Source organism: Phaethon aethereus (assembly GCF_964289735.1).
Source record: "Phaethon aethereus genome assembly, chromosome: 15".
In the NCBI taxonomy this organism is placed as follows: Eukaryota; Metazoa; Chordata; class Aves; order Phaethontiformes; family Phaethontidae; genus Phaethon; species Phaethon aethereus.
The window spans coordinates 5,604,665-5,630,209 of record NC_138591.1 but is presented as its reverse complement, the minus strand read 5'-3'; the positions used below and the strand labels follow the sequence as shown (position 1 = coordinate 5,630,209).

Below are 25,545 nucleotides of genomic sequence, written 5' to 3'. Positions count from 1 at the left end.
CTCAAGGCTGCCGGGAACGTGTCGGCTTTCGCACAACGGGGGCTCTGACGCTCAGAGAGGCCATGAGCCATCCCTGCTGTTGCTCCAAGCGCTTCTAAACCACTTCAAGATTAGTAATAAAGCTTTCAAACACCTTAACGCATAGAAAAAGAAGTGATCGGCTCATGGGCTTAACAGAGGCTTTACTCCAAAATCAAATTAATTTTTTCAGAAAACTGGAAAGGATGGTTGTTAGGAACTTGGAAGTTCCAGGCAGATTTCAGGGTGCACTATGAAAAGTAAATAAATTGTTGGTAGCAGTAATACGACAGTCCTTCCAGTCACGTGGCAACTGACGGGGAGGCTGCGCTTCAGATTTCAAGTCAGATGTGACTCCAAGACAACTTTTTGGTATCTTTTCTTTCACTGGGTTACTTCTTCCACGGCATTTAATTTCTCCTGCCATCTAGTCAATCAGTCAGGGTGTTTTCTATACCCACTATTTTTTATTTTTTGGATGCATTTGGATTTTTATGAAATATTTTTGATGATAAGTCAAAGTATTTAATGTTTTTCCAAAGGAAAAAAAAATTGTAAGCAGTTTATGCTACACATCAGAAGGAATGCATTAATAAAGGTAAATATAGTAAAACATCAAACCTATTCAGGAAAGCACAGAAATATAAGCATTTGGAATGCAAATACACTTTCTAAAACTGCATAAAAATAAGAATTTCAGGTATGAATGCCTCTCATTTTATTAGTGATTTTTTTTTTCCCGCTTCTTGTACATTATTAGTCAAGAATTACACAGTTGACACCGGTGAAAAATAAGTCATATGTTTTGTACAGTGGTTTTCCTGAAAATACCATCAAACAAGCAAGACACAAAAATATGTATAGATTGTGGACCTCCAGATTAAGATGCTACCAATCCATAATAATGCTTTATATTTTTAATATCCAAAGTATTGGATGTATTCACTAATTAATGTTCCTGGTATGTATTAATCATGGGAAGATAAACATCCACTAGATACACTGAGAACTAAACCAGAAAATTACAAAGTGAGAATTATTTCAGGTGTAATTATGATCGTAACACTCTGCCTTGAAACTTTTCATGCTGCTACAAAGATGAGAATGACTCAAGTGATTCTCTTTTGCCTTCTGCCTCTCGCCTCAGTGCTATTTCAGCTGAGATCCCCACAAGCGTGGGTGCAGACTAAAGCTGTGTATAAAATTAAAAAAGCATGGCATTATTTAAGCTGAGAGGCCCTTCAAATCATGTTTATACAGCAGCTGAGTGGAGAGTTTTGCATGCTCAGCACTTCTGAAAGCTAAGCGCTACACATTTTTTTGCCAATATAGCATTTTTTGAGAAAATGAATGGAGGAATCAACATGTTCTCATTTAGCTATAGATTTCTGATTGGTCTGTACTTAAGCTAATAGCATAACTATTTATTTGGTATAAATAAGACATTCTCAACTGAAGATTGCTTTTGCAATCCATGGGAGGAGTTTTGAAGAAAAACGCTGTGAAAAATAATTCAATTGCAGAAATAACTTTTTAATGGGGCCAGAAAGATCGTGCTCAACATAAGTTATTGAACACTTCCATATTTGCTGTAAATGCAGCAAAATCTTCTGGAAAACCCATAGCATAAAGAAACTATAATCACTTGGGAAAGAAAGAAAGGGCACGTGTCAGCAGGTTCCAAGTAACAAATGTTATGCAAAGTACGTGAGTACCTGAGGCCCCAGCCTTTCAGCGTGTCATTCTGAGCACATCCTATTGGTATTAGATAGAATTTCACTCAGCCCATAAGAGCTTGCTTACTCTTTCAGAATTCAGTTTAGGAAACAGTGCTGTCAGCTCCACTACTCTCAGATCACTTGCACTCAGTAAAATTCATGAGGCATTGGTGGTTTGACAGTTGTGTTGCAAGAAGCCATTCTTGCTAGATTTCTTCCCCAAAATTTCCCATCGATTAGGAATTCTGCATGTGGAATACTTACAGGAGCTGGCTCCAGCTGCTAGTGCCAAAATCTCTCGTTTTAAAAGTTGTTCTGCTCACTTTCAGATTGCTGAGCAAGGACTGGAAGACAAAGAACAGCAGTGAGATAGTAGCACAGGGACTAAAGGGAAATTTCAATAGAAGAAAAGGGGAAGGAAGGAAGAGAAGATAAATCAGAAGCTGCTGTAAAGTAAGGGAAAGTGCAAACAGCAAAGATAGGAAAGGAGGATCCAGCATTTAGATTGTTTAACCAAAGTGATTGTTAATGTAGTAGTAATCTTGCAAACAGGAAGAAAGGCAATACACAAAAATTGCGTATTCCAACACTACAGACAATGTAAAAGTGGTGAAACATGGTGACAGAGATCACATACATGTTCCTGGAAGGCCATGTGATCTTGAGGACCCAGCTGGGACTATGGGTTGAACAGCAGCATATTCCCTCATGTTTGGAAAAACATATGGTTGTGATGGCAGGAGAGGCAACAGCATTTTTGGTACACTTTGGTGTGTCAATGCTGCTGCAAACCAGGAAATCAAAGTCTGGTCAACTACCATGATCTAGCAAGGGGAAAAAAACAACTGCACAAAGTGCCAGTCGTCATTTCCATTCATAGCATTGCCCATAGCTTAAATACGGAATTGACACACTCAAGCCGTTGAATTTGAATGGAGTTAGGATGCCATCTTGTGACTAGCTGACAAATTACAGAACTGGGGGTTCTTGGCTTAATTTCTTAAATATCTTCTCTCTCAAGATTTTATCAAAACATGAAAGATACTGCAATATAAGACAGGGTCGAAATTTAAAATGCTGAGTACAATACCTGTTCTGCTCTTCTTATTAATCTTTTTATGCTGGCATTCTTATAGTCTATGTTTTGGTGATTTAATTGAAAGCACTGAACTAAAAACCAAAAAACAAGCTACACAAAATACACATGTTCATCTTGGAAGTGAACACAGATGAACTATTACTCGCGAACCATTCTTTTTCCTCTAAAAATGTCACCAAAACTTCAAGATGGTATCCAAGACAAATTCCAGGTTCCCTTTACTGCTTTGAATACGTCGTATTAGCACGCATGCTGAAAAAAATGACACTCCACGTATTTTTGCATCCGTCTCAGGTGCCCTAGAGAGAAAGTAATGGTTTAATTGGTAGAGATCAGCTCTCCCAGAAAGTTGGCCACATTGGTCACCAGCGCAAGAGAAGGTAACTTTACCAGTTTAAAAATCATACTAAGATGTGAGGATTATGCAACACTTGAGATCACTGGAAAACACTAGAGAGGGATACTCGTCTTGTCCTTCTGCCTGTAGCACTGCACAGAGGGACCACCGCGTCCAGTCAGATTCACTACCCCTTTGGAAGGCTTCTCTCGCTAACCGGAGTGTCGCGGCGGTGGTGTGCGACGGCGAGCGTCATTTTTTACCTCACGGAAAACGTTATTTAAAAAACCACAAAAGGTCCTGTAGAGACTATTACAACGCTCTGAGACGGCCTAGTACATTCAACCCACAGCTGACCTGGACGTGGCTCGCTGTAAGCTAGCAAGCCGCTCCCGTCGCATGAGACCCCCACAGGCTCGCTGCCGCCGCCCCGCGGACAGCCCGAGCCCGCCATGCCACCGAACCCGGTCGCGCCCCTCGCGGGGCTGATGTGGCGGCTCCCATCAGGCCGTACCATGCAGCCCCGCCGCCCGCGGGGGGTGCCGCTACCTCCCGTGTACTCGCCGCGCCCGAGCACAAACGCGTCGGTGTCGGCGCAGCACCGTGCGCCTCCCCCTCTGCACGAGCTTGGTAGCGCCTGCGCGGGCACCACCAGTCTCCGGGCGAGCGCATGGTGGAAGGTTTGTAGGGGGGCGGCGGGCAGGTTTCGCGTCAGTGTGCTCTCCTGTCACCTTTCGCCTTAGTGCTGCGCACGGAAATACACCGAGCTGCCGAAAACGCAGGAAGGCTTCACGCTACGTCGACGCGGTTAAATGTCACAGCGCCTCCCACTTTCAGCTTTCCGAAAAGTGGTTCGGCCGAACCCCACCTCAGCAGACTGGAAGGAGGCGCCATCTTGGGCTGAACCACAGCGAGGCACGAAATGGAGGGGGCACTACGGCTGCTCTGGGGCGAAAAAGCGCGGCCGCCGCCGCTGGCTGACTGGGGAGTGGGCGGCGAAGGGGACGGCAACTGCCGCTGAGCGGAGCGGGGAGAAGGCGGCGGTAAACGGAAGTTACAGCGGAGCAGGGTTCCTTCCCCCCCCTTCCGCCCCGCGCCGGTTGGTAGGCGCTGCGGCGCGAGGCCCGCTGGGCCTGGCGCACATGGCCCGGCGGTAGGAGCCTCCCCACCCCTCCCCCGCTCCTTTCCCTGTCGCGCTCGAGCTGGGAGCGCGCGGGCGGCCCGGCCCCGCATTGACCCCCATGCAGGACACCGAGGAGAGCCCGGCGGCCGCCGGGCCGCCCGACGCCCGGGGGCCCGGGGAGGAGCCCGAGCAGACGGACGGGCCCCCGCCGCCGGCAGCGGAGCCGCCGCAGCAGCAAAAGGAGGAGGAGGAAGAGGGGCAAGAAGAAGAAGGCGAGTCTGAGGCACCGCCGGGCCCTCCCGAGCCGGCGCCGCCCGCCACCGGGGAACCTGTCGCTGCTGCCGCCGCCGAGCTCGAGCAGCCGTCGCCTCCGCAGCCGCCCTCGCCTCAGCCGCCGTCCGGCCGCGAAAGCCCCGAGAAGGCCGAGGCCGAGCCGCCGGCCGGGGCAGAGCCCGAGGCCGAGCCAGCGGCGGGGACCAAGACCGAGCCGCCGGCGGAGGCCGAGCCGCCGGCCGAGCCCGGCGCGGAGCAGGAGGATGGGGAGGCCGCGCCCGCCGCCCCGGTCGAGCCCGAGGACGAGATTTCCTTCAGCGATCCCGAGGACTTTGTGGACGACATTAGCGACGAAGGTGCGCGCTGGGCTGGCGGCGGGGAGCGGGCGGCGGCGCTGGCGGGAGGGCGGCGGGCGCCTGGGCCTGGTCAGGCCGGCCCGGAGGGGAAGGGAGGGGCCGCGGGGAGGGGGGAGAGTTCCGGCGGTGGGCGCCGGCCGTGCCCGCCGCGGAGCAGCGCTGGGGAGGCCGCGGCTGCCGCTGGCCCAGCCGGAGGGTGCCGTACCGCCCGGGGAGTGCCGTGCGCGCGGGGAACCGGGCCCTCTACTCGGTAAGGCGCCGCTTCCCCGAGCTCCTCCCGTGCGGCCGCTCTGGCGGGGTAGTGGAGGGCTGGTAGTGCCGAGTAGGCGTCTTCGTGGTAGGAGCGTTCCTTAAATGAGCCGTCTCCTGGTGTATGTGTGCACCCTGCCGTGGTGCTGAATCGCTGCTGTTCTTAAATTTACTGTTCAAGTATCGATCTGTAGGCCACTCTCGCCGAGTGGAATCGTCAACTTGTGTGCTTTCCGTTTGCCTCCATTGGTTAAACTCAACTGTCAAAGGAGAAGTTTTAAATTGTTGACCAGATGTTTACAAACTAGATTTCATCGTTCGATTTTTTTTCCCGTGCATCCAGCGTGAAATCCTCGAAGACATGGCGTAGGTATTCTGTGACAAGAATTATTTCAGGCAGTTGAAAATTCAAACTGAGGCCCTTCTTTTAGAAGGATTGGATATTGACTGTCTTAAAATGGCTAAGCCACAGTGTAACTGCATAGACAATCAAAGGAATACCTAATTTCGGCATACAGGAGTTAGAACTCTATTTTAGTATTTTTCAGATATATCTTTCTAAATAATTCACCTCAGTTCTTGAATGGCAAAAGTACTTGTTTTGCCAATACTTGCCCTAGCATAGGTGCTGTTGTAGGGTCTCACATATACATATCCTACATGTTGTAGGGTCTTATGTGTATCAAAACTGGAAAAATGTTTCTTAAAGCATGTGATTGTAAGTCAGTTGGTTATTTCAATTGGCAATGAAATACAGGTGATCTATGTGCTTTCTAGTGTTCCATTCATGTGTCTAGCTTAATAAAATGGCAGAAATCTAAAAAAGTGTTTGCTAGTCTTAATTTAGTAGTCTGTATAGATCTTTGAACCTGTGTGCTTGTTTCTTAAAGAGACTTTGGCAAAATAGTCTGCAAGTATGTAGTTGGATTCTTTTTGTCTAGTTAGTGTTTGCGTGATAACCTTTGTCTACATACAGGGTTATTATGTTCATTTCTGTCTATTTAGAAGCTAGACATATTTTTCCATCCTTAGCTATTTACTGTTAAGGATTAATTTGGTTAACTTCTCAGCTGTATGAATAATACAGTGTTAGTAGCTGAATTACAGTGTTTAAGTTTAGTGACTCTGGCTGGTCTGGCTTTCCATCTCTGTGTTACTTCTTGAGCTTCCTTATTCGTTTCCCCCTATCCTGATGATTCCCCAGGGAGAAAGGCAGTCCATCAGTGTCACTGAGCCAAGGCTATTTCTGTGCTTATGATAATATTACATCTTGAAGAACATCTTTGAGCTGGACCAGCTTTTGGTTTGGACCATCTCACATACATTACTACAACATTTTTTTCCAGGATGATGTTGGCAGAACAGCTGATCCAAGTTCAAGCAAGAGAAGGGATATGTCAGATAACCACTTAGATGCAGTGAAGCTTGAGTTCAGATAATGATAGTGGTCGTTAAAATACTGCCAGCTGAAGATAGCCATGTACCCACCACACCCTGCTTTTCTTGTGGGTGGAATAAAAGCTCGCTAAACCAGCCTCTTACCCTTTGAAGATTCCTTTGTTCACAATTTTGAATTTAAGGTAGAGGAAGAGTACAATGGAGGTATTTGTCTTTATTCTGTTACAGTTTTGATTCAATACAGGGTATCGTATTCTTGCACGTGAATCTAAATATGCATTCCTTGGCTTGTCTGGCTGCCTACAGAGTCTTTTGTGAGAAACGGTTATGAAAAAATGACTAACAGAGCCTAAAAAATTGTCCTTTTGTGTTTTGTTTTGTTTTCTTGTAGGCTTTTGTGGAAATGTCCTTGAGGGACATGCTTTCATTTTATATGCAGGAAAAATCTCATATAGGGCATTATAGGGTAAATAAGAAATTTATATGTTGTTTTACTCTAATACCAGATTTTTAAATTATTCTTATCAATCCTTACAGTAGTCATAGCATACACTTCGCTGCATGTGTCCTAACTCCTAGGCAACTGATTACCTATCCACAACTTCAGTGTACTGCCAGCTACCTGGAGAATGGCTTAGTCCTGAAAGAATATCTTCAGATATATACTAGGGAGTTACCTTGCAGCAGTCATCTGTGTTCTTCTCTTCTGGATCTGTACAGTTTGAGTCAGCTTTCAGCTTTGTAGCAAAAACTTAAAGGAAGGGGAAGGTGGTCTAAAATACCTTCAGTAGTAACTTAAAGCACTTCTAGTCTGGGGGGAGGGTATGAACTTTTCCTGTGCTTGACTTTTTCTTTTCCCAATTTTTGGTCGGCTGCTCCCCACTAAGGGCTCTCTTACAACTCGTTTCTTAAGCATTCACTTCTAGCAAGTCTTCCTGCTCTTCACTAATCTTTGTGTTGTACGCTCTTCACTGAATATTTTACTTGCTCTGAAGTGTAAATGTCGTCTTAGCCATTTTTGAATAGTTGCTACAAACTAGTAAAAAGTTGCTATAAACGGGAGAAGTTTGTAGGTATAATCTAAAGTGTGCGGAGTAAGTAAAATGGTGTAACATGGAGGATTGTTCCTCTAACCTCTTCAGCTTTCTTGAGTTGCTACCGTTAATAGTAGGTTTTCACAATTTCTGGGTCTTTGTTTTTCTTATGCAAGTTAGCATCTTTAACTTTTTATTTGTAGCTCCTACATGCACATGGAGAGCATCTTTTTGAGTAATAAATACTACAAACAACAACATTCTGTGAGTACTACATAATCTTAGTGGAGATAGCATCTGTTTATGCATAAACTTTTGTAAAGCACATTGCTCTGAATCAGTGGAAAGCTTCACATGTAATAACCTGTTTAAGCTTAAAGATACAGAAGGCCAAGGTTTTTTGGTACTTTGAAATTCAAAGTAAGCATATTTCTTCACTGCTAGGGATCTTTCCAATGCTGTTTCTGGGCAGAATAATTTCTAGAATTCCAAAACGGGCAAAAGTCTGTAAAGATGTCTTAAAAATATCAACACATCAAACACCCTTCTTAATTTTAAATGTTTCTGCATGTGTTTGGATTTTTTTTCCCTGCTCTGTGAATGCTGTATATACTCTGACTGTCCTACTTTTATCTTTATGTTCTAATTCAGAAGTATAGTGGCATGCACTTATTTTCTGTCTAGTCTTGCATTTTATAGTGGTTTTCACCTAAGCTTAAAACTTACTGCAGATATGCATATATGTTTTTTCCTATTTATGTAGCATGTGTGAAACTGCCATTCATTTCATCACGTTTGTCTCTTTTTGCTAGCAGAATGTCTATTCTGGTCCATTTAAGTACACAAAACTAAAAATGTCAATAAAACAGAAATAATCTGCCACTTCTAACTGATGTTTCTTTAGAATACAATAATGCAATCATGTTAATAAGTTGCAGGGGCATGACTGCACCATGAAACAGTCAGTAATCTAGACAAGAATTAAAGTGTGTGTTTGAACAGGATAGCTAGGAATAGTGTGGGAATTTATTCCTGGAAAGATTTAAAAATAACTTTTAGGTTAAAGTTATTTGAGATACCGTTTGGATATCCTTGTCTTTAGCAATTCTAGCTCAATCCATTGAGGACTGAATCATTGACGTAATTTTTCTGACTCTTCTTGTATCCACAGGTCGGTACACTTCTGTAGTTAGGTAGTGTTAGTTTGAGAGGTGTGTTTAAATTCATACATTGCCAGTCGGGTTTAGTTGGTGGATACAAAACGATCAAAAAGAATTGACTTGAGGAACAGATTAAAGTTAGGTATGTCTAAAACTCTACAGAGTGTATGTCTAGAAGCCTACCACATAAAAGTAATGCAGTGGTGGTGTTGAAGCTCCTGATTTTGTGCACAACTTACAGGTGTACTTTGTACCTTTTAACTGGTTTCATCCCAGTGCATGGTATGCAGGCCACAGCTGCAGAGTTAGTCATTCTGAATATTCTCCTTTCTGTGTGCAGGAAATTTCAACAGTATGGTAAGCAATTTCTTCCCAGTAGAAAGAAGCTTGAAGCTGACAGTGCAGGGACTGAACAAACCATCCCACCAACAAGTACTCTCAAAATTTCTAAGATGATGTCGGAAAGGGGAATTAGTATGGTTGAAGAATATCCAGAGTATGAAAAAGGTGTGGGCTTGTCTTCACTTGCTGCATGCTTTAAATAGGGCTTTAAGTGTCTTGTCGTCTTTTTTGTGTTTAATTAAAGGTTTAGATGGAGTGTGAGTTCTCAAATATAATTACAGTGGTGCTAAGACATGTGGAGCTTCCAGTACGGCAGATAGTTTTGAACTATGCTAAAATTCGTGTAATTTGGGAAGGAGGCACATGTTACATTTCTTTTTATCAAAGTCATATGGTTATTATTTGAGCAAGGCTACTAGTCAGAGCTTGGGTAGTAAATCTTATAGTTGTCTGCTCTGTCATCAATTTTGAGGACTTCGTGAGCCAGTTCCAACTCCTGAAACAAGCGAAGAGCGCAAGTGTTGATGTCCTCAGTGTAAGGTATTTCTTTAAGAATGACAAACTTCAAGCAGCTAATTCTTGAAGTCAACAAACTGCATAATCATGCCTCTTAGCAAGGAAGTACTGCTGGAGTGTTGTGTATTCACTTCAACTGTTTCTCTGATAGAATGTTCATTCACTACCAAGTTTCTTAGAAGATTCTTGAGGACTTCAAATTTCAGTAAATTTCCTGTTCGCTTACTATCACTATTCTCTTCATCTTTCTGTCTTCTTCCTTAACGGTGTAGACTGCTGCCTTAGTTTCTTGTATGCTTTTTCTTTGCAGAATTACTTGGTGATGTACTGAAAGATCGTCCGCAGGAAGCAGATGGAATTGACTCAGTAATCGTCGTGGATAATGTTCCCCAGGTCGGACCAGACCGACTTGAGAAACTGAAGAATGTCATCCACAAAATATTTTCCAAGTTTGGTAAAATTATCAATGAATTTTATCCAGAAGCAGATGGGAAGACGAAAGGGTAAGTCATGATAACTCCTACTGGAAATAGAATTGAAACACTGCTCTGACTTACCCTTGATTATTAGTGTCAATATTTTATGGCCTTTTTTATTGTGACCTCGTCATCCAGCTCACCACTATTTTCTACCTTAGTCTGTACAACCCTGACGTCTAGTCTCGCTGACAAAGAGAAGTTCCTGGGGGAGCTGAGAAGCTTAATAACTCATTAAGCTACATTATGTGGGGGGAGTTAATTATGGAAACAGTTTAGCTGGGTTTGGAAGACACATTTCTGTGCCGTAGTAAATGAGGGTTTTCTGTTAATTTTCTGCCATGGCTAATAAATAGGGTAAAGGTCCATTTTAGTTAAAAGCTTAGTAGCAACAGATGTACTGTTTATTGCAAAATGGACTGTCAGTATTCTGTCTCTGGTTGCCAGTGCTTATGCTTACATTAGTGACTCCAACTTCCATAAGTTCAGTGAGTTCTTCCCAGGACCATTTTTCCTTTTGCCAACTTCTGATTGCTGTTCCTGGATTAACTGTAGCATCTGAAATTGAGAAGAAAGCTAACCAGAAATGATGAAGCCCAAAGGAGGAGGGCAAGGGAAAGAATGTTTTAGGGAGAGAAAAATCAATCTGATAAATATGAGGTTTTACTGCATCTTGTTATTGTGGTTGGAGTAGCATATATTCCTGAGTCTGAGAGGAATCCATAGTTTAGAAAGCATAAAAAAGTGGGTTTTCCAGAGTGGAGGGATATTGGTTCTGTAAGGTCAGTGTCAGAAGCATGAGAAAATAATTGTTTTTCTGTGTTCATGCGGCTCTTTGAGGCAGCGTCTGACAGTCTTCAGGATACTGTTAATGCTAAGTCTGCTGGGCTACAAGCTAGGTTGTATTAGTGGCAAGAAGGAAGCTGAATTATATTCAGCGTAGTTGAAAAACAACAGTGGTGCTTTGAGATGCCTGTGACAGCAAGATTTACAATTTCTGAACATGATCTGTCATTCAGCTGGAAAGAGCTGCATACTTAACCTGCCTGTAACTAGCTCTCGTTTTTCCGTGTTGCAGTGAACTTGCATTCATCACTTGGTCTAGCCCATTCACACAAAGGATATCAATTTAATTCAGGTCAAGCCCATACAGCTAAAAAGTGTATCTATGCCTGTGGCCAAAATGGGCATTAATGGCTTTTGACCCTGTTGGTTAGGGACAAGACAAGAAGTTACTTTGTAGATGCTCTGTGCTGAGCTCTTGGTTCATCCCAATTGTTTCTTTTTAATTTTATTTAATATCTTTTTTATTATGAGCCTACTATGTAGTCAACGATGACTTCCTACTTTCGTCTTCCTTCATTGTAGGTACATCTTTCTGGAGTACATGTCTCCATCTCATGCAGTGGATGCTGTGAAGAATGCAGATGGATACAAACTGGATAAACAACACACTTTCAGAGTCAACCTTTTCACAGACTTTGATAAGTGAGTGCAGCTATCGTGCGTATCTGTAGATTTGGGGATTCTAATCAAGAGTGCCTGCATGGAGTGTAACCAATCAAATTGCTCTTCCAGGTACATGACAATCAGTGATGAATGGGAAATCCCTGAGAAACAGCCATTTAAGGATTTGGTAAGGATTTTTTTTGAGAAGTGGAAGGAATATTCAGCATGATATGAACTGATTACTTCATTGCTGGAGTGTTCATATGAAAACAGAAATGATGTGTTAGTAGTGTTTTTATAAGTAGCAGCAGTGATCACGTGCTCATGTTCCTTCGTTCGCACTGTCATGAAGTGACAGGAGGAATTTAGTGCTTCTGCTTAGTAGTTCCGCATAGGCTAAAACTTAAGATTGAATAATGATTCTGCACAAGTCATTTAAAAATACAATTTTGAAAGCATCATCTTATATTTTTATATGTTTGAGGCAAACTTCTGTGTTTGTTACCACTAGATTTGTAAAAAGTCCCGTGGAGGAAGGGATAGTTTAAAAAAACCAAACTGCAACAACACATCAACACAACCAAAAACAAACACCAAAAAACCCCTTAAGTTATTTTAGGTAAGAAGTGTTAAACGTTATCAAACCACCTTGAAAGTCCACCTTTTTATCATCTGTTCTCTTAGCCTCTAGTAACCAGTAGTTTGATTTATTTAATTTCACTTTAAAAACTTGTTTGCAATGGTAAGACTGCAAAGTTGCATGCTCTGTGTAAGACCGATTTCCACCTGCCAGGTAGATACTAATTTGAGGAACTTGTCGTCTTAGCCTTTGACTCACTAATAATATTTTTGCTTCTGCTTTTTTTTAGGGGAATCTCCGATACTGGTTGGAAGATCCTGATTGTAGGGATCAGTACAGCGTGATCTTTGAGTCAGGAGACCGGACCTCCATTTTTTGGAATGATATCAAGGAACCTGTTCAAATTGAGGACAGAGCAGTGAGTGTCCTGGAAGTGCTGTACATTGCAGATACACTGTCAGTCTCATTCATTTTATGACATTTCAGGTTTTTCTTTTTTTTTTAAATGGGTCTTTTTTTGTCGTGTCCCCCTCTCCCCCCTTACTGAAATACTTTTTTCTTCCTTTTGAAGAGGAGTGGTGAAATTACATCCTTTAGAATTAGACTTAGCTGCTTAGATAAAACAAATGTGGAGTTAACTTGTTTGTGGTTGTGTGTGGGTTTTTTTTTTAACTGGTCCATGATGCCTATTAGTTTCCTTCATCTGTATATTATAGGTGATTCAGAAAGACCTGAAAATGCAAAGTCAGAGTTTGAGGAGTACTATTCATTAGGGCTGAGTATGTGCTTAAGTATGCTGCTTCTGATCACTTCCTGCTTTTTTGCTGACCGCAGAGATGCTAAAGAGGAATAGCTGGTTTGGTAATAGCATATAAAAGGGAGAGTTAGTGTGCCTGTCTGCTGCAGGCTGTTGGCTTGCTGAGAACTGTTGGTACCCAGAAGCATTTTCTTTAATAACCATTATGCATTACAGTAGAAGGAAGTTGGCTCTGGGATGATGAGTAATTTTGCTCATCACCATGGTCTATATTGCTAAAACTTCTCCAACTTAGCTGAAGATCAAGAGCTGTATTGTTGTTAAGAAATTTGGAATACTTACCCTTACTTCTGAGTATGTTCTTACCAGAGCTGAAAGACAACAGGAAACACAAGCCTGTTAGGTGGGTTTAATTGTTGATATACAAAGGTTGTCACTGTACCTGGAAAATGTGTTTGGTGATCAGTAAATTGAAAAGGTCTCAACTGACAGTTTTCAACCTGAAGAATAAGTACTGTGCATTATGTGTGTGAAATTAAACTCTACAACTAGCTCAAGGTATCACTAATTCTGAGATCTTCACTTAATAAATGGATTTACAAAATGTGGTGCTACAAGCCACGCATTAATTCTTTCCCCTTTAGGAATGCAGCATGAAATTAAACCTTTATGTATACTTTTTTTTTTTAAATCCAGCGGTGGACAGAAACCTATGTACGTTGGTCCCCAAAAGGTACCTACTTGGCTACGTTCCACCAGAGAGGCATCGCACTTTGGGGTGGAGAGAAGTTCAAGCAGATTCAAAGGTTTAGTCACCAGGGAGTGCAGCTTATCGACTTCTCGCCTTGTGAAAGGTATGGAGTATGACATCAGTTTGGGCTAAGGGATCAAAAGCATGAAGCACACACATTCTGGCTGCTGTGCTTTCAAATCTCATGTGGTTGGGGTTTCTGTTCTCTTTTGCCTTTGGAAGTACTGCTTTTCATGCATAAATCCTTCTTAGAATGAGTGATACTATGCTTGACTCTCCTTTGTTTTCAGGAAAGATACTTAATATAATCTGGAATAATTGGTCTACAAAACTAAGCTGACAAGTTTCTTCAAAGATGATGTTATCCCAAGGGAGAAAACCGTATTTTTTCCTCTTTAGTTGGATGAGATATCTGTAGTGTTAGATTTCCAGTTCTCTGAAAAGTTTCAGTTGAGAAGCATCCTCCAAATCTGTAGTACTGAAATGAATTGCTTAAGCTTTTTTTAACATTAAAACACTCTTTAGAGAAGGCTAAAATAATTTCAGGACCGAGATGTATCTTGTTTTGCGAGTTTTCAAGTAACATATTTGGAAGCAATTAGGTTTTATCTTTTATTGTATTAAAGAGAGATTATTTATCTTTAAGTGGAGAAGTCTAGTATACCTATAGTTCAGGTTGGCTAAGGTTAGTGGATTTATATTCAGTTCAAAACCAATGATGTTTGGGTGGCAAAAGTATATGGAAGGTAACAGTGTATTTGGTGAGTTCCCCTCTGTTGTAACATTGTTATGGTAAGATTTGCACATCCATCTAGAGTCTTTTCAGCCGGAGGGATGCCAGGGAATACTGTGTCCTGGAAGCTTTCTCCCCCTTTATCATACTGTAGTTATTTTTAACTCCTCTCCAAAAAATCCCATTAGAGAAACTGCTGTTTGAAAGTGCATTGTATTTAAATAATATTTGGGTGAAAGCATGCTTGAACTGACATATTAGATGAAGTTTTGATAGTGAATTTGATTATTTCTTTTGTAGATATTTAGTGACCTTCAGCCCTTTGATGGACACGCAGGATGACCCTCAGGCTATTATCATCTGGGATATTCTGACTGGGCAAAAGAAGCGAGGATTCCACTGTGAAAACTCAGCTCACTGGCCTATTTTTAAGTAGGTTGAGAAACAGAATTAGAGTAGAGAGTAGTAGTCCCAGACGTCATTTAATAAAAAGGTAGTTCCTATTTAATATTCTTTTTTTATTTTTATCTGCTTAGATGGAGTCATGATGGTAAATTCTTTGCTCGAATGACTTCAGATACCCTCAGCATCTATGAAACACCTGTAAGTTCTTGCTCTTTTTTGCATAACACTTATTGCCTTACAATGTCAGTCTTTCCCATGGTATCTATTTTAAAGGATAAATTTTAATAATATACTCCAGAGCTGGGATTAAAAGGGGAGAAATACATTTGCTCTTGTCTTGTTCTTTCCTGGGTGAAAAGTTTAGTTCAGTCTGGCAGTAAATTTCACACCACACTTCTGGGAGGACTAGACAGCTCAATATACTACTTATAAGAGTCAACAGGATCAAGGTTATGTCATGCCTCCTAGCTCTCAGTAGTGGATGAGTGACAAAGTACCTGAAATGCACTATAAATTGCAACCTAATCTAGTCTGTTTTGCTATTTCATTATAATTCAGACTGCTGTACTCATTAATTCTGTACAACCATTTTTATTTTATTTGTAATATTTGTCATAAAATTGTCATATACATATGTTCATAATGAATAATAGGAATACAGGATCTCTGAAAACTACACAGCTTCCTAGTTTATATGCTTTAATAATAAAAGTAGAAGGTGCATGTGTAAATATAAGAATGTTACTAACCTGAAAATTCACACCTTTCTCTTCTTTTAGTCTATGGGTTTGTTGGACAAAAAAAGCTTGAAAATCACTGGGATAAGGTGAGTTTATTCCTTTGTAAACATAAGTGCTCTCTTTAGTTGAATCTTTATGTCTGGAGCTTTGTTATGGTGAGAGGAATCTTGAGACTGTTGACTAGAGCAAATGGCCTCATATGCTGAAGTGGTCAAATCTGACAATCTGGCAAAAAAGGAGTGGAAAATTCTCAATGTATTGATGTCCACAGTTGACAGCTTGTATGCTTTGAAGTCCTCTTTGTGGTACTGCTTAATCCACGGTCTAGCTTGGGAGTCCTTTTCCTTGTCTGCAAAGCCAAACTGGAGTGCAGTTTATTAGGAAATATCTTCCCTAACAAGGTTTGTATGCTGGCTTAAAACCGTGTGCTGTATACTGCCTGTTGGCAAGGAATGGGTTTGGTTTCGTGCATGTCTGCACAATAGATACTGACTCCTGTGAGAGTTTTTCAGGTACCTCTGTAAAGCAACAAGAAAATTAAGCATACCCAGGTGCAAGAAGGTTGTCTCCAGAGTAATTTAACAGGGTTTTTTTGCTCATTGGTTCAGTCAGCCTGTTGCTTAGATCTTTGGTGGTTATGCTCGTGTAACCCCTACTCTTTAATGAAATGTACTATTTTGATAACATTGACCATAGCAAGTTTAAATAGCAGTTTAAAAGTCTGCTTTGGTACGATATGTGTACGGTTATTAAATTGTCTTCAGTTGCTTGTCTGTTTCTGTCTTTATTATTGAGAGTTGATACTTGTCTGCAACATTCAGGTACAATCATGACAATGGTTTCTGCTTGTAGTATCTCTGACTAAAAATGAAAGTGGCATATTTTTAACTTTCTTCCTGTAGAGACTTCTCATGGTCTCCAGGTGGTAACATAATTGCTTTCTGGGTGCCTGAGGACAAAGACATCCCAGCAAGAGTGACTTTGATGCAGCTGCCTTCTAGACAAGAAATTCGTGTGCGGAATTTGTTCAATGTCGTAGATTGTAAACTACACTGGCAGAAGAACGGGGATTACCTGTGTGTGAAGGTAGACAGGACTCCCAAAGGCACACAGGTATGTGGATTCTCATGATATTCATAAAATTTGGTTCTATCTCATGCTGATGTCTCATTTTCTTACAGTACTGTCTTTTAATGTAGACAGTGTAAATTATATGATGTCAAAACTATTTTTCATTTTTCCATTTGAATTTGAGGCACGTGGAGAGCAAAATGTATGTAATGTTTGCATCCAAGATTTGCTTTGAATTCAGTGGCATCTTGGACTTGGGTGAGAGCTATATGCCTCACCTCTTTTCCTACTCACTGTTAAGCAGTTGTTGAACAACCCATAGGTCAAGCTGCACAATGTGCCATATGTTTATCTGTCTTAATTAAATTTCATAACAGTCTGAAAAGAAATAAATGCTTTTGTACAGTTCTTCAGGTTTTTTTCTGTTCTGATGAAGAATTTTAGAATGTGTTCAGTAGTGAGGCATACTGTATTTATCTGCTGTCATTAAAGAAACAAATCTTGACTTTCTCATCCTGCGTCCTGGCAGGCTATTTGTTTAGTTGTCCTTCTATGCCTAGCAATAACATTATTTGCTCTACTGCTTCTGTGTTGGATAATGAACTGATCTTGGCCTTTACAGGGAGTTGTGACCAACTTTGAAATATTCCGAATGAGAGAGAAACAGGTGCCGGTGGATGTGGTGGAAATGAAAGGTAATGCCAATTATTTCCTTACTTTTGATCTTATACTTTTTTGAGTAGACACTTGCATGTTTCTTAGAAATTCCTGTCAACATGTGACATGATTAGGAAGTTAACTCTCTTGATAGGATCTACAGTGTTCACGTTGCAGGGTGTCTCATGTAAAAATGAGAAATCAAAACTTTTGTTACTAGTCATGCTTGTGACGGGCTTGAAAAATGACAGAACTGAAAACTTGTTATTAATAAAGATGGTAGGACTGATAATGGGTGTATTTTGTAGAAGACGGGAGACTTTGGAGCTATTCTCTGACTGGAATGCTTCCCATAACTCCCTGCATTTGCCTAATCAACCTGTGTGTTAAAAGATAGTCTATATGGCAAAGTCTGTTGACTGATGAGTTCCCTCTCTTCAGCATCTTTGGTTTTCCTTGGTAACTGCTTGAAATCCAAGCTTTGTATTGTCTTCTGACAGAATTTTGACTCCTTTTTTTTTTTTTTTTTGTTACAGAAAGCATCATAGCCTTTGCTTGGGAACCAAATGGAAGCAAGTTTGCTGTGTTGCACGGAGAAACTCCACGAATTTCAGTTTCCTTTTACCATGTTAAAAACAATGGGAAAATAGAACTCATAAGTAAGTGGCTGAAAAACAAGTGAAAAGTGCAGACACTAAGCATTTTGCATGGCAATAGATGCACTAAACTCGAAATTGTGGCTGTTTGTGGCGGATAGTATGGAAATAGGTGCTGTGCCTGACTTTGTATTCTAGAAATCTAACTTGCTGGTGGCAGCTAAACTGTTTTCACTTCAAATCAGTTCAAGGTCTGGGAATAAAAGGCCTACAAGCCAGAAAAATTTTGTGGCCTTTTGGCAATTTTTTGTGAGGTGATAGCACAGGCTTGTCTCACTTCAGGTAACATTTATTCCGAAGCTGGCTGTTGGGGTCTTCTGATCTCCTCCTCTTTCTTGTGCTAGCTTTGAATGTTCTGGTGCTACTGACTTTTGTCTTTAGAAGTGTAGAGCTAAGGGCTGTTGTTTGGACTTGCTTGCAGAGTTCAAAGTTCAGAAATGTCTTTTGAGGAGTGGGTGGAATTGACTGCTTGTAAGCTAATTGATGGCACTGGATTGAGATCTTTTTCTGAATTTGTCGTTTCTTTCCAGAAACGTTTGACAAACAGCAGGCAAACACGATATTCTGGAGTCCTCAAGGGCAATTTGTAGTGTTGGCTGGCCTCAGAAGGTGAGTATTACACAGGTTACTGAACACCACATTCGTTTTAAGGTGGAAAAAGACTAGAGTATCTCATCAAGAAGTGTTCGGTATCTCCATGAATGTTGCATTATGTAGTCCCGATACAGCTTTGAAAAAGCAAAGGAAAAAAGATGTGTGATGTAGCTTAGTTCTTTGTAACTTCTACTTGCTATTTTTGCCACATCAAATGAAGAATGCATTTTTCAACAGAAAAGTGGATATTTAGAAACACTTTTCAGGTGTTTTAAGTTAAATACTGACTCTCAGCTAACCAAGTTTGCACCATGCATGTGGCTCTTATAATGTGTTTGTTGTTGTTATAGCCTTGGACTGTGACATGGGCCATACCTCTTAATGACAAAACTGTTTTGTAAAAGAGTTATAAAGACAGTTTCACATTAGAGCAAGTGAAAATTATTTTTGCTATCCAGTTGAGTAGTATTTGCCTTTACATGATTTCAGGCAAGGGCTGCTGTTCATCTTAGAAATCTATTTTTTTCTTTTCTTCACTACTTAAATATGTCTAAGCCAATGATTGTTAAACGTTGGCTGTAACTGGTATGTTTTCACTGTGCCTTTAAAAACAGAAATAAAATGAGTTAAGGGTCACTGAACATAGAAACCAAAGTGTCATCCTTTCTTGGATTTTTGTCTTCATTCATTGCATTGCTTTCTAGCCACTGTGACTGTACTAGAGGCAGTATGGGCCTGTCTCTTGGTTGCTCTGAAAATTTTCTTTGTAGTGAGGGGTTGTAAAGATGCAGCTTGTGAAATGCTTTTAAAAAAACAGGCTATACTAGTGTGTAAAACAGGCTGTCTTGTTTTGTCTTTGCAGCATGAATGGTGCCTTAGCATTTGTCGATACATCCGACTGCACCATGATGAATATTGCTGAACACTATACAGCTTCAGATGTGGAATGGGATCCTACAGGCAGATACATTGTGACTTCTGTGTCTTGGTGGAGCCACAAGGTACTAATGCTTGCTTTTCTTTTTTTCCTTCTTTTTCTTCAAGTGGTATTGGAAAGGGCTGTTGGTTAGAAAGAGAAAATGGACACCTGTCACTGGTCATATGACTTAAAACCTGCGCCATAGTTTCATACATTATTTTCTGAACATCAGCATTTCTTTGGGCCATTAGCTTCCCTGGTTGTCCAAAATAAGCTCTGGAAGAGCAGTTCATGAGTCTAAACTAAGTGTCCTTTTCCTGAATTTTCATTATGTCTTTAGCAGTTTGAAACTTGATCTCCTTGTGGTCCACACAGAACAGCAGGATTTATTGCACCTGTCATTACTTTTGCCTGGTTCCAGCCACTGCACTTCAATTCTCTCCTATGCAAATATAGAATCTGAGGTTAAGAATATGATAGAAGGGCTGGCTTAGTTTCAAACTGTTGTGATCCTCCAGAAGGTAACTTCTTGCAAAGCTTCAGTGGAACAAATACTTTGCTGAGGAATTTGACTTGTGCAAGGAAGGCACTAGCAAAAAGAGCACCCTGGTTCTGTTGACTAACGGTGCTGATTTTATAAAAAAGACACTTAGGACAAGGAGTGAGGGCTACAGTGTTAAGTTATAGCTTAACTTGACTGAGATGGTGCACTGTTCTTCCAGGTGGACAATGCATATTGGTTATGGACCTTTCAAGGCCGTCTACTTCAGAAAAACAATAAAGACAGGTTCTGTCAGCTTCTCTGGAGACCACGACCAGCTACCTTGCTCAGTGAGGATCAGATAAAGGTAGTGTATTCCACTGACTCTTTCTGATGACGCTGATTTGGTGTATAAGCGTACTTGGTTTACTCCCTCTTCTTGAGGATGAGGCTTGGACTGTTAATGCACCTGCCTTTCACCCTGAATTTGTGAAGAAATGTATTGTTATAGGGGACCTCACTTCTGGGAATAACTGTAAATCTTAACTGTTCTTTAAGCTTAGAATAGAAATGGTTACCAGTTGTTCTTACAGTTAGGGTACAGTGAACAGGTATAAGGAATAACAATTGAGTTTAGCTGTCCAGACTTCACTTATTGCACATGTACAGAAGCATTTACATGATCTGTAAGCCAGGAAGAACAAAAAAAATTATAGCGACGGGAAATGGCCTAGAAGAGGGACGTTTTTAAAAAATGCATAGCCTGCTTAAGCCTACTGAAGGAGTTCTTACAGAATATGATGGTTGTGGTTTGCTAGTCTGATATCCTAGTTGAAATAAAATTCCTTGTTTTATAGCAAATTAAGAAGGACCTGAAGAAGTACTCCAAGATATTTGAGCAGAAGGATCGCCTGAGCCAGTCCAAAGCTTCAAAGGCAAGACACTTTTGGAATATAATAATGTAGATGAAACTCTTGTAACCTGTCCTTAGTTATCTTGTAATGGTGATATGTAAGTTAAATTTCTTTTGTAACAAACATCTGTTGATTTGAATCCAGATGGTTAGCGTTAGTTCCAATAGGTAGTTTAGACAGATGCTGCTAAACTAATCAGGTTAAACAGTAATGAATCTGGAGAGGCACTGATGTTACCTCATTAAGCAAAGACAGTAAAATTTTGGGGTTCTTAGTGAGTAGCTGCATTAGCCAGTCTTTAAATTAAAAAATCTCTTTAAATTTAAAAAAAAAAAAACACCCCCCCACACACAACAAAAAAACCCAAAACCACAACTTACGAAAACAGCTTTTTGATTACATAAGAGAAGGATCTTTTTTCTTTTAAGTCAGTAGAAAGTATGTTCATGAGAAAAAGGTTTGACTTGCAAACGAATGCATTGCACGTGGATTTGATTTATTGGGAAGGTTTAATGACCTCTTCCTGCCTCTGTAGGAGCTAGTGGAAAGGAGACGTACAATGATGGAAGAGTTCAGAAAGTACCGCAAGATGGCCCAAGAGTTGTACATGGAGCAGAGGAACGAGCGTTTAGAGCTTCGAGGAGGTAAGCCAAACATAGTACTTGTAAAGACTTGCGTTCCTGGGGATTCATTCACCTCTTCTCTCCCTCCATTTCCTGCCAAAGCTAGTCCCTTCTTCTCTGAAGGCTAGTGATACTTTTTATCCTGAATCGCAACAGGATTTTTTTTTTTTTTTTTTTTAATGAGAGAAAGCTCAAATATTGCTGGCTGCCATATTTTGCTCTCTGTGCTTTACCTCACCTCTTTATGCTTCAAGGCAAGCATTGGCTTGAACTTGGGGTAAGACTGTGAAGAGATCTGGCTGTTGCATTTAACCAGAAAATCAACAAAAGCCCTGTGGTGGGAGACAGTAATGCCTTGGTTGTCATTTAATCAATTTAGCATGTACTTCTTATGATTTAAAGCACTAAATACCTCTTATTTCACTGCTGTTTTAAGGACTGTTTCTGCTAAGAGCATCAGATCTTTCCATTGCTGTCTTGTTTGATGCATTCAGTGTTAATGTTTTCTACATTCCAGGGGTAGACACAGATGAGCTGGACAGCAATGTCGATGACTGGGAGGAGGAGACTGTTGAATTTTTTATCAATGAAGAAATTATTACCCTTGCAGAACCAGAGTAATTAATAAAACTGTGGTAAGATAGCATACCTCTCAGTTGAGAGAGACTTTTTTCTGTCAGCTATTGTTATAGATTCATTAATTTGCTTGAGAAAGTTAGGTATCTTTGCATGAATGAATGTGGTGGTCTCTTGAGTTCATTTGTTTTCTATGTGGCTAGAGGGGGGCAAAAGCTTTTTAAAAAAATAATTGCAGATGGTCAGATATATGAATTGTACTGAGCAGAATACTGTATATGTCCTGTCTTGCCAGAGTAATCAAACCCACAGCAGAGTTAGGGTCAACCTCTAAACACAGTGATTGCAGACTGTTGAGTTCTGTCAGTAGGAGGAGAGGAATTGTAGTTAGTATGAGATGGAAATTTTGTCTTTTGGAAGAATTGCATGTTAATTCAAGACTGGACAGAGCTTAAATACTATACTAAAGATTAAACAGCAAGTTGACTGTGGGCTGATACAATTTTGAGTACATGTTTAAATACCCACATGAACTCTGATACAATTTTCTAGAAATGTTGTGTAGAATTCAGCTAGTAGCAGATTCTTGTGTACTGTCACTGCTTGTTGCTGAAATCTTTTGTTTAATCCAGTGCTTTTCCCAGTTCTTTTTTGTGAATTCATATTATATATTTGTACGTTGAAAACAGAGGCTACTTTCAGCTACCATTGTAGGAAATGTTCTTTAGGGAGCTTGATGTTGTATTGAGGAAGGAAAAGATATTTTGATAGTGAAGGCACTCACATAGGACTTAAAACATGCAACGGGTTCCTGCTCTGTCATGTTCAGGACCTCTTTTAAGGAAGAGGAAGGGGAGACTGGAAGTGTGCCTTTTGCAGCTGTAAGTCATCCTACTGCTCTTTAGCCTCCAGTTATCTAAGGAGCTCAAGTAAAATATGAGCAGTATACCTCTTGGACCTGTAGAATAATCCATAGCCTTGATACCTTTGCATGTATTTGCATCTGTCTTGTCTGTGTCTCATACATGGGTGATCCTTTTGTGTAAGGAAAAGGGAGAGAAGCTGCTTAGTGTGTAAACAAATATCAGTTTTAAGAACAGGTGACACACATGTTTATGTAGTCTTTTACCAGCAAGCATCTGTGGTGAGGTTGAGCTGTTTGTATAAAGCATGGTAACTAACTCACCTCTTTTCTCCTTTTCTGCAGCACCACCATATCTTGTGCTGAAAAGAAGTTCATTCATTTTCAGAAAGCCTACATCAACTTTGGAATTTTTAATCCATATTCTTGCACTCTGGGAGGGTGGATGCACCAGATTTTCTCCATTTTGACACATTGTAGTGCCTTTAAGTCTTGCTGCCTGCTGCAGTGAGATACTGGAAAGGCGCTGCTTTTAAATTTTTATTCTTTTTGGTTTTTTTAGGGTTTAACTTTTTTTTCTTTTTAAATCCACTACTACCAGTATTTACTTCCTGACTCCTCTGCAGTACTTACCAACTGGCAGTTTTTGACTGTTGCCAGTGAGGTGAGATTCATCAGTGCACCTCTGTCTTACACACACGCACGATGTTTCTGTTTCAGGACTCTTTCTATGTCCTGAGTGCATGGACAGGTGTTCATTTTGTTTGGGGAAAAGTCACCAGAACCATTTTTCGTATGATATGTTTTAGTGTGCTGAAGCAGCACTACAGTGGGCTATATCCTCCTCCTTTCAGATTGTGAAAGGATGTCTCCCTCAAAGAGCTGAATATGGAAATAAAAGCAGACCTATACTAAACCCAGGCTGGCTATGCGTTGTTTGTAGGGAATCTTTTCCCTGAATGGTGAAAGTCAAAAATACCCACAGTAATAAGAGTGTGTTTGCTATATTGACTATATGGTTGCTTTGGATTTTTTTTCAATCTTGGTTCCTCATGGCTCTTCTGCTTTTGTGTTGTGGTTGGTTTTTTACAGTGATGGTATGGCTCATTAACCTGACAGGTTGACCTGTTTGCTATTAATGGAGTGACTAGAAAATGAGTGGGTTTCTTAAACCATTTGCAAACTGATACTAGGCTCAGGAATTACTGGATTAGTCTAAGTCTTATTAGTGAATGTTGCAAACTTTCAGAGAAGTGCTCTGTATACACATGCCTTATGCTCCCTGTTACAGTACCTAGTTTCATTTCTAAAGCCCTCTGTGATCAGAGAGGGAAAATGTATTTAAAGCTGGTGGAGCAACTTCTCTGTATTTGTGTTTATGAGTAGAAATTATTTTGTGGATATTGTGAAAGAGATTGCTGGCCTGCTGCTTGCCCTTTGAGGGGCAGAGGAGACTAAGGATGTTCCCGTCTCCTCTCCTGCACTGGCCAGTGAAATTGCTAATTTGAGCCCTCTTGAGCTCAGGGTTTAAAAAGAGCAAGTCACTTGCATAGCAGTGTCTGAGGGATCTGAAGTGGACGGCAGAGGGGAACATTTGGGGAAAGGGTAGGCCTACTCAGCTGGCGGCAGCCAAGGGACAGTAAGGTTTTCAGTGCTCGCTTTTCTTCATCCTTAGGTGAACTTGCTGTGATAGCAAATGCACGAACCCCTCAGCTCCCTGGTTCTCTTCACCAGGAAGTCTCTTCAAAATAATTTTTGCTTAATGATGATATTGACTTAGTTTCAGTAGTTCAGTCTTAAACCAGTGGGGGGTGGTGGTGTTTGGTTTTTTCCCAGAAGTCTGTGTTAGTTTCCAGTCTTCTGCATTTGTTCATTCATAATCCATATATATAGAGATACACAGATGATTAAAGTTTTGTCCTCTCAACTGGACTGGAAAAAAATACTAACTTTCTGGCAAAACAGTGCAGAATAATTTCTAGCACATCAAAGTTTTCCAGTAATGGCTTGAACTTATATAGCAGGAATCATTTTAATTGCCCTTTAGTTGTGAAGAGCTGACTTCTCAACCATTTTCAAAGTTATGAATTGAGCTGAAAGGTTGCTGTTTGTGTTTTTGGTTGTTTTTTTTTTTTCCCCGTCTCCATGCAATGAAGTTTTAACAGGCTACTTGTGCTTTACTCCTGGCCATTTTCAAAGAAAAGAAATGTAATGCCAATGTTAAATGAATTGAGTCCCCTTCTAACATGCTTCTCAAGTGTGGATCATCAGTGAGTTAAAAAAAAAAAAAAAAAAAAAAAACAAAAAACACCAAACTACCAAAACACCAAACCTTAATGCTCTTGTAGGAGCTTTGGAAGCTGACAAGACATTGTCCTGACCAGCAGTTAAGGCCTCTTCTCATCTGTACCACTGGCATTTTTGGCACTGCTCCCTTAAATTACTATGTCTTCTCTGTAGTGTTTCTTATTCAAATGCTTTTTCCAAATTATGTGCTACTGAAATTGCTTAATGGGTATGTATTTGGTAAACTAGTCTATTTGGCATATCTCGGAATAACACCGGGAGTTGTAGTAGGGAGGAAGGATCTTGTTGGATTGAATCCATGTTGTTGTGTAGCTTCAGGTACTCTGTGCCACTGGTTTTCAGCCTGTGGCCCACATCAGGGCTTCTGAAGG

The 25,545-nt window shown here is 40.8% G+C and overlaps 1 protein-coding gene across 1 annotated transcript; it reads left to right on the top strand.

Annotated features, from left to right (window-relative positions):
- Nucleotides 1-4,413: 4,413 nt before the first annotated feature.
- Nucleotides 4,414-23,977, top strand: EIF3B (eukaryotic translation initiation factor 3 subunit B; the record flags this gene model as incomplete). Its single annotated transcript, XM_082006853.1, has 19 exons — nucleotides 4,414-4,924; nucleotides 9,934-10,126; nucleotides 11,468-11,587; nucleotides 11,678-11,735; nucleotides 12,418-12,546; nucleotides 13,582-13,739; nucleotides 14,670-14,801; nucleotides 14,906-14,972; nucleotides 15,554-15,600; nucleotides 16,417-16,627; nucleotides 17,208-17,280; nucleotides 17,779-17,901; nucleotides 18,429-18,507; nucleotides 19,355-19,493; nucleotides 20,134-20,259; nucleotides 20,750-20,827; nucleotides 21,342-21,450; nucleotides 21,947-22,064; nucleotides 23,213-23,977. The coding sequence occupies 18 exons, from the start codon at nucleotides 4,414-4,416 to the stop codon at nucleotides 22,048-22,050; spliced, it is 2,457 nt and encodes an 818-aa protein (XP_081862979.1). The 3' UTR covers nucleotides 22,051-22,064; nucleotides 23,213-23,977.
- Nucleotides 23,978-25,545: the final 1,568 nt, after the last annotated feature.